A 9,151-nucleotide genomic window follows, 5' to 3' on the forward strand; every position below is an offset into this window, starting at 1 on the left:
CCCCCCAAATTATCCGAGTTTTTAATCAAACTAAACCAAAAATCTAACCGAAACTGAAATTTTGGTTAAAATTCAGTAGAATTTTCGCAAATCGAACTAACCGAATTTGTTTTATGTTTTATGCTCAATTCGGCACAACTTTAAGCGAACCGAACCGAACCGGAAGCCTAGGTCTAATCACAGGCGTCAGGCGTGCAATGGAGGAAATTTCAAATGTAGTGTCCGAACATTACCAGATGAGTAGAGAGGATGACTTTAGCACCATTCTCAATCAAATACTTGATCGTCGGAACGGCGGCGCGAATCCTCGTATCGTCAGTGATCGTCTGATTATCATCGAGAGGCACATTGAGATCAGCTCTCACGAAAACCTTCTTCCCTTTCAAATCGGCAGAGGTCAAGTCACCGACGCTCTTCTTCGCCATGGAAACGACTCCTCTGCTCCCTCTCCCGCGCACCGACTGAACTTTCGAGGAGACGTGGAGGGAGAAACGGCGCGAGTCGAGGACGGCGGAGAAGCCGAGAGGACGCGCGGAGATGGATTTGGAGGAGGGGATGGGTAGAAGTGAGGCGCGCGCGCGAGTTGCGGCGGAGGAAGCAGTGGCTCCGGTGGATTTGAGGAGGGAGAAGGCGGGACTTGCGGCGACGGAAGCCATGTGGAGTTGAAGATGATGATCAGGAGATGAGACGAGGAGAGAGTGTGCGACCACAATATGAAGTGTGATTTTAGGAGACTGGAAAGTATTTATATTATTATCTTATCGTTGATGAGTGGTTCAAAAATGGAACATTTATAGAGAAATTTTAAAAAATCAAACTAAGTTAATAAAATATATTATAGGCTATGTTTTTTTTATTATAGGCTACGTTGTTCAATATATATATATATATATATATATTATACTCTATTTTTAATTATTAACTTTTAAAAAAATTCAACATATTAAAATAAAAACTATACTAAAGTTTTATCATTATATGTTATTATAAATTCTAAATAACATTAAACTATAGTCAGAAATTTAATAACTTAAATTATTTTAAATATACTATTTTTAATTAATATAAAAATTATATAAAATATAGAAACGATAATTCATCTTTAAGAAAAAAAAAAGAAGAAATATATTTAAAATTAAAAATATTTTATCGATAGTATAAGATTTGGCCTATTTTTAGAATTTTAATATAAAATTATCATATTTTATTTATCCTCTTGAAAAAACTTGTGAGCCTTACTTTTGCTCCTGCATACATTAGTTGTAGTTTATCTCTATTTTACTGCATTCTGAAAGAATCCATTACAATCATTGTGATTAATAAAGAATGTTTCAGATGTTCAAAGAAAAAAAAAAGAACGTTTCAACCTTCAGAATCTCAATACCCACCATTTTGTTTGTATTGTATCCAACGTAATACAATCAAATAACCCAACATCACACTCTTAATGTTTGAGATGAGAAAGACAAACACTCTTTAAAGTTTGCTGGTCGGCAGACCAACAGGTTTGGCCCTAGACCTCTTCTCCACAACACGAGAGAGTTCCTTCACAGCTTCTTTTGCCAAATGGCGAGGTTTGCTAAGCCACAATCCTCCATCTACCACCATTGTTAGTCCATTCACATACTTCCCTGTTAACCAAAAAAATCACGCATATATTACTACTCTTACCATCTCTCCATGTGTTTTACATTACGAAAGAGTGATTTTTAAACTCAGCATACCAGTATCACCGCTGAGGTAGAGTGCAGCCATGGCGATATCCCACTTCTCACCGAGTTTATAGAGAGGCATTAACTCTCGGGTTTTGTTTTGGATCTCGTCAGGTACAAGCTTACTCATTCCAGGCGTGCCTCCTATGGGGCCTGGCGCAATCCCGTTCACTCTGATCTCGTAGTCAGTTCCCCACTCCAATGCCAAGTTCCTTGTCGTAGCATCGACTGCTGCCTGTTTCAAGTTTAGAAAAACAAACCTAAGATCCCATTTTTGATATAATACCGTACTTAAGTTATTGATTTTCTAACCAAAGAACACTAGTTAATCACCTTGGCTGCAGAAACATGTATTTGGTACCAAGAAGCAGTGTAGTGCAAAGTAGCACTTATGTTGATGATCGACCCACCGCCGCTTGATGGGTCTCTACCAGGCCCTCCTTTCTTAAGATACTTGAGTGCTTCATGGCACATGTTGAACGTTCCTACTGCATCAATATCTAAAACTGCACAAAACCAAACAAAAAAAGTTTTCCAAATTGAACAAAGCAAAGACAAACTTCTACTAGTTTATTTTCCTTCAAGATTTTTTTTTCAAACTTCTTACAATTCTATATTATTACCTTTTCATTGTTTTTATTTCCTAATTTTCAATCGGAACTTTTGTAATTCTACTAATTTTTTTTTTTTGAAACTTATAGTCCCTCTGTTTCTAACTAAATAAGTGTCATTTTGAAAAATTTCCTCTGTTTCTAACTAAATAAGTGTCATTTTGATATTTTCCACACAGATTAAAAAATCGGCGGAAATATATGTAAGCTACTATTAATTATACTTCTCTAACCAATAGTATTTGAGATAAATAAAATTATTTATAATTAAAAATTTTCAGATGAAAATAAATATAATTTACATTGAAATCGTAAAGTGACATTTTTTTTGTAACAAAAAAAAAAAAAAAAAGTTAAAAGTTGACAAAACAGATAAGAGTGAGATGAATGAGAAAAGGTGGATCCACCTGTTCTGAAGCCATTGGTGGACAAATCCTCAGCCGCAGAGAGAAAATTTCCGGCGGCTGCGTTAATGAGAATATCAATCCTACCGAAGTGCTGATAAGTTGATTCCACTATTCTCTTCGCATCCTCTGGCTTACGAACGTCACCTTCCAATCCAATAGCCTTGCAGACACATAAATTGCAAAGAGACGAAGCAATTCAACAAGCAATCGAAACTATTCATCCCAATTCAAACGAAAATCCTCTCGAAATATTACCGCAATCCCGAGGGATCGGAGGTCAGAGACGGCGGCGTCGAGGACTTGTTTACGGCGTCCCATGATGGCGATGGAAGCTCCATGTTTCCCGAACTGAGTGGAGATCTCGAAACCGATGCCTGATCCGCCTCCCGTGATGAGAGCCACCTTGCCTTTGAGGACATCAGGATTGAACGGAGAATCCATGATCACCACTCGGTCCACGCGCGAATTCGCGAAAGCTAATAACAAGACAAAACAAGATAAAGCTAAGCCACAAATGTTTCTCTTCTTACTACCTACCCAACTGCCATATTTAGTTAATTATCTCTGCATTTTAAGAAAATTATAAGAATTGACCTGTTGTGAATCGATCTCTCTCACTTGTAGCTATATCCTAAGGCTACTTCTTCTCGCTCGTTTCACTCTCTATTGACCTCACACACTCTCGATTTCTCTCGTGTGTTTATGAAATAGAAAAAAACAAAAAAAGACACAACGAGATTTGTTTACCCAGTTCGGGATTCGATGTGAATCCGTACGTCTGGGGCTTGACGACACAAGCAACTACTCCACTATAATTGAATCGAGTCTTTACAAAGATCACCACAAGAACAATGAATCAAAGATGCAATCCACGTTCTCGATGATCTTTCTCTCTTCTTCCGATTCTCTCTTGAGTAGTCTGTTTCGAGATGATGAACTCTTCCTTTCTCAAGCTACTTAACACTCTAAACCAGCTGAATCAATAACAGTCGCCTTGGTTATCTCCAATTGATTGATGTACCAACTTGAACAGAACCAGAACCGGTTAGCTCCCAAAATACCATTGTTGAATGTCACACTTCATAAAAATCTCCACCTTGACATCAACAACATGAGTTCATCCCTTATACCATCAAGCGTAGCCACTCTCTTAGCATCTGGATACTCCAAGCTCAGACAGAGCTTGATCAAACTTTGTTCCTGGAATCACCTTGGTTAACATATCTGCTGGGTTCTTGGAAGTATGAATCTTCACTATCTTCACTTCTCCCGTGTCAACCATGTCTCTCACGAAACTCATCTTCAGAGCTACGTGCTTCGACACTGCTACGTGCTTTGTTCGATCATGAAACGCATTGTTCTTCACCAAGCATATTGCGCTTTGAGAATCACACTCCACCTTAACCTCTTCTTGTTGATATCCCAGTTCCTCAGCAAGTCCTCTGAGCCATAACCCTTCCTTTATAGCTTCCACCAGTGATATGTGCTCCGCTTCTGTAGTCGACAATGCCACCACTGGTTGTAACCCCGACTTCCAGCTAACCGTATTGCCTCCCACCGTAAATACATACCCTGTGGTAGATCTTCTTCTATCGAGATCACCTCCATAATCTGAATCTGAGAACCCTCTGACGCTGAACCCTGAACTCTGCTTCTTTAAGACTAAACCATACTGATGGGTCTTCACCAAATACCGTAATATCCACTGAACAGCTTCCCAATGAGTCTTATCTGGATTACTCATGAACCAGCTTAAAACTCCTACTGCAAATGCTAAATCAGGTCATGTCCCTATCATCGCATACATGACACTTCCAACCACATTTGCATATGGATACTCTTCCTCAGACCCCACACCTTTATCTCCTTCCTTCAACGATACTAGTTTGAAGTGAGCTCCCAAAGGCGTTAATACAGGGCTTGCCATATCCATACGAAACACTTGTAAAACCTTCTTTAAGTAACCTGGCTGAGACAGTTTCAGTACTCCTTTTTCTCTGTCTCTCTCAATATCCATTCCTAAGATCCTTCTTGCTGGCCCCAAGTCTTTCATATCAAATCTCTTAGCCAGCATTTTCTTCACCTTCTCTACATCTTTCATGTTTTTCGAGACAAGTAACATATCATCTACGTATAGGAGTAGATATATGTATTCTCCACCTTCCAACTTCTTGAAGTAGACGCATAGATCAAACTCACTCTTCTCAAACCCATTCTCTGTCATGTACAGATCAAAGCACTTGTTCCACTGTCGAGGCGCCTGTTTCAACCCATACAGAGACCTCATCAACCTACAGACCTTGTGTTCTTCTCCTTCCACCTCGTACCCTGGTGGTTGATCCATATATATCTCTTCATCAATGGATCCATGCAAGAACACTGTTTTCACGTCGAGTTGCTCCATTTCAAGATCCTTGTCAACAACAATTGACAACATAAGTCTAATTGAAACATGCTTCACTACCGGCGAGAAGATCTCTTGATAGTCAACTCCTTCTCGTTGTGAGTAACCTTTTGCAACCAGTCTCGCCTTGTGTCTCGGTGGCTCGACTCCGGGTATTCCTGGCTTGTATTTGTAAATCCATTTACAGCCAATCGTCTTCTTCTCTTTTGGAAGTTCACTTATGTTCTACGTCTTATTTGTGGCAAGTGAAACCATTTCATCGTCCATCGCTGCGTTCCACTTCTCCTAATCTTTGCTTCTCATAGCCTCTTCATAGCTTCGAGGCTCCTCACTTTCTATCTCCTCTGCTACAGATAGTGCAAATGCCAGTGCTGAATCCTCTGTATATCTTGCTGGCTTCCCTATCTCTCTGCAAACCCTGTCTCTTGCTAACTGGTAATTGCTCAAATCTTCTGTAACTTCAGTCGTAGTCGTCTGTTCTTCATCTACCTCTGCCTGACCAGCTACAACTTCTGACTGATCCCCCTGTGATGCCTCTGAGCTTTCCCCAACCTCAACCGTTGTTCTGATTGATGTTTCTGCATCTGCGTGTCCTTGTTCAATGCCTTTTCCACGATCCAGAACCGCATCCTTGTAGAGCACCTATTCTATGAATATTGCATTTCTACTGATCACCACCTTTCTTTCTTCCAGCAAGCACACCTTGTAGCCTTTTACCCCAGTTGGATAACCAATGAAGACACCCTTCATAGCTATCGGCTTGAGCTTCCCCTGGTCGACATGTACGTAGACAACTGACCCGAACCTTCTGAGATGTCCATACCCTGGCGTCTTCCCAAGCCACAGTTCTTCGGGTATGTTGAAGTCATTTGCTGATGATGGTGTTCTGTTTATGATGTAAACTGATGTTGCAGCAGCTTCTGTCCAGAACCTTTCCTCCAGACCTGATTCACTCAAAAGACATCTAACTTTTTCCATTATAGTCTGGTTCATACGCTCTGCAACACCGTTCGGTTGCGGAGTGTATGAACACGTCATGTGCCTTTCAATACCATGCATCTTACAATAGTTATCAAATGCAATATTACAGAACTCAAGGCCATTATCAGTCCTAAGGCATTGAACTCTACGGTTAACCTGATTCTCTACTAAGTTCCTCCATTCACAAAACTTGTTAAATACCTCATCCTTAGTAGCTAGAAAGTAAATCCAAACTTTCCTAGTGTAATCATCAATAATGGACAAGAAGTATTGCTTTCTAGAGATAGACATGTGAACATTTGGAGATCCCCAAAGGTCCGCATGAACATACCTCAATACCTCTTCATTATTGTGCTTACCAACAATGAAGCTCAGCTGCTTGTTCTTTCCCATGATGCAGCTCTCACAGAAGTCAAGCTCGCAGATCTTCTTCTTGTCTAGTATTCCTTTGTCTGCCAGAATCTTCAGGTTCCTCATGCTTGTATGTGCAAGGCAACAATGCCATAAAGCCGTATCATCCTCGGCAATGGCCGCATTCGCTGAAGGTGACACTGTTTCTCCATCCAGTAAGTACAGGCTGCCCAACAACGTTCCTCGTAGTGCAAGTTTACCCTTCTTGTAGAAACAGGTTTTTCCTTCTCCACCTTCTTGCTTGAATCTCTGCAGATCAAGAGAACTGACTGAGATCAAATTTCTCTTTAAATTTGGAACATACCTGACGTTTGTAAGTCTGTTGACTGTTCCGCCTCTTGTGTTGAGCATGACAGTTCCCATTCCTTGGACATATACTGCCATGTCATCTGAAAGTAGCACTTGTCCTCCAGTTACTTCTTTGAATTCACTGAACCAGTTTTGCCTGGACGTCATGTGATATGAGCATCCCGAGTCTATCACCCAGTTGTCTCTTGGGCCATGGTCGGAGATAGCAAGTGCATCTATCTCCTGAAGCGTGTCCACCATCACAGCAGCTTCACCATCTTCCTCACTTTCCATTCGCTTCTTCCTTGCGAAACAATCTTTCTTCATATGACCCTCCTTCTTGCAGTACCAGCAAGTCACCTTAGACCTTGATCTGGACCTCGATTTGTTGTTTGAGTTTCTGCCTTTGTAGTTGTCCCTTCTCTCTGGCCTGCCGTGAGTGACATACGCTTCTCCAGACCTCTGTGAAAGATTAGATTCCTTCACCTTCTTCAACTCAATCTCTTTCGACTTTGCTGCATTGGTTACATCTTCTATAGACAATGTATCCTTCCCATACTTCAAAGTCTCCTTGAGTTGATTGTACTGACGGCAAGGAGCTTAACAGCAGTATTGCTTGCACCTCCTCTGAAACAGAAACATTGACATTGCATAATCCGGAGACTAATTTCAAGAAATCATCTATGTTTTCATCGATTGACTTAAATTCTATCATCTTGAAAGTGTAAAACTTATGCTGCAGATGTATACAATTCGGTAAAGTTTTAGAATTATACAACCTTTCAAGTGCAGACTAGATGGTTGCAGCCGTTATATATTCTTCGAGCTTCCTCAACACATGATCTCCAAGATTCAGGATGATCATGTTCATCGCCTTCTCGGCCCTCTCCGACTTCTCGACCACGAGCTGTTTAATGCGCTCCTTGAAGGCTTCCTCATCTTTGTCTTTCTTGATTGTAATCCCAGGATCTGACGGAGCCTCCGCTAGAGCATCCTTCAACCCAAGAATCGACAGATGAGCTAATATCCTTTTCTTCCACATCGAGAAATCGCCTTGCCCGTCGAAACATGCAATCTTGACTTTCGCCATCGATTCTTTCATCGGTTACCGTAACCTGGTGCTCTGATACCACTTTGTTGTGAATCGATCTCTCTCACTTGTAGCTAGATCCTAAGACTACTTCTTCTCTCTCGTTTCACTCTCTATTGACCTCACACACTCTCGATTTCTCTTGTGTGTTTATGAAATAGAAATGAACAAAAGAAGACACAACGAGATTTGTTTACCCTGTTCGGGATTCGATGTGAATCCGTACGTCTAGGGCTTGACGGCACAAGCAACTACTCCACTAGAATCGAATCGAGTCTTTACAAAGATCACCACAAGAACAATGAATCAAAGATGCAATCCACGTTCTCGATGATCTTTCTCTCTTCTTCTTTTCTTCTGATTCTCTCTTGAGTAGTCTGTTTCGAGACGATGAACTCTTCCTTTCTCAAGTCCTTAAGTAGCTGAGACCGGTACATTCTAAACCAGCTGAATCAATAACACTCGCCTTGGCTATCTCCAATTGATTGATGTGCCCACTTGAACTGAATCAGAACCGGTTAGCTTCCAAAACACCATTGTTGAATGTCACACTTCATAACATGACCAAAATAAAATATTCTACAGATGACGATTTACAGTGAGTGTATCTATCATTCCGGTAATAATTAAAATAAAATGTAACTCTATACTCTAAAGTAATGTATCTCTTAAAGTTATTGTTGGGCATATCCCTTATATATTAAAAGAGAAGCATTGTAATAAATGCATTCACACTATAATAAACACGTGTGATGATTTGATAATAAGTATGTTAACGCGTTCAAACTATATTAGTAAATGTGCTCACGCTATGTATTTTACATTTTTTTAATATAAAACTCACATATATGATTCCAATAAAACTCTGGATTTTTTCGGTTCGAATAAAAATAGATAACGAATCAAAAGCCAAACAATAAATATATTATTTTTATTGTTTACGGATAAAGTTGAGCAAAATATTCATAAATTTTGATTCGATTCGTTATCCGTTTTGATTTGAACCAATAAATTTGGATATCTATAACTCTACGAAACAAATCAGATATTAAAATACAATATTCAAAAAAGAAGCGAATCACAAATACAAATATTTTTAGTAACAGATATCCAATTTGATCTGTTATATGCATATATATACATATATGTAAAGAATTATATATATACGTTATATATATTATACTTCATATCAGTTTTACAATATTTTTATGAATTAAATTTATTATATTAGGTACTAGAATTTAAAA

At 39.5% G+C, this 9,151-nt stretch overlaps 2 protein-coding genes across 3 annotated transcripts in view; both read right to left on the bottom strand.

Moving 5' to 3' along the window:
- LOC106335787 (phosphoglycerate kinase 1, chloroplastic) overlaps positions 1-723 on the bottom strand; it is a 4,162-nt gene extending 3,439 nt beyond the window's left edge. The window contains exon 1 of the mRNA XM_013774402.1: positions 234-723. Coding sequence (XP_013629856.1) covers positions 234-656 — 423 coding nt within the window. The 5' untranslated portion in view covers positions 657-723. The remainder of the gene's footprint in view (positions 1-233) is intronic.
- Positions 724-1,295: 572 nt separating this feature from the next.
- On the bottom strand, positions 1,296-3,601 carry LOC106328417 (peroxisomal 2,4-dienoyl-CoA reductase). 2 transcript variants are annotated; one of them, XM_013766853.1, is made up of 6 exons: positions 3,478-3,601; positions 2,986-3,206; positions 2,731-2,890; positions 2,046-2,218; positions 1,725-1,947; positions 1,296-1,631 (listed from the first exon to the last, which is right to left on the bottom strand). In XM_013766853.1, exons 2-6 carry the CDS (start codon positions 3,169-3,171, stop codon positions 1,477-1,479), a joined length of 897 nt encoding a protein of 298 aa, XP_013622307.1. In that variant the 5' UTR covers positions 3,172-3,206; positions 3,478-3,601; the 3' UTR covers positions 1,296-1,476. The 2 variants fall into 2 exon arrangements, with proteins under 2 accessions (XP_013622307.1, XP_013622306.1); XM_013766852.1 differs by lacking the exon at positions 3,478-3,601 and adding an exon at positions 3,325-3,437.
- Between the last annotated feature and the right edge of the window lie 5,550 nt (positions 3,602-9,151).

The sequence above is a fragment of the Brassica oleracea genome, chromosome C3, assembly GCF_000695525.1.
Source record: "Brassica oleracea var. oleracea cultivar TO1000 chromosome C3, BOL, whole genome shotgun sequence".
NCBI classification, from domain to species: domain Eukaryota; kingdom Viridiplantae; phylum Streptophyta; class Magnoliopsida; order Brassicales; family Brassicaceae; genus Brassica; species Brassica oleracea.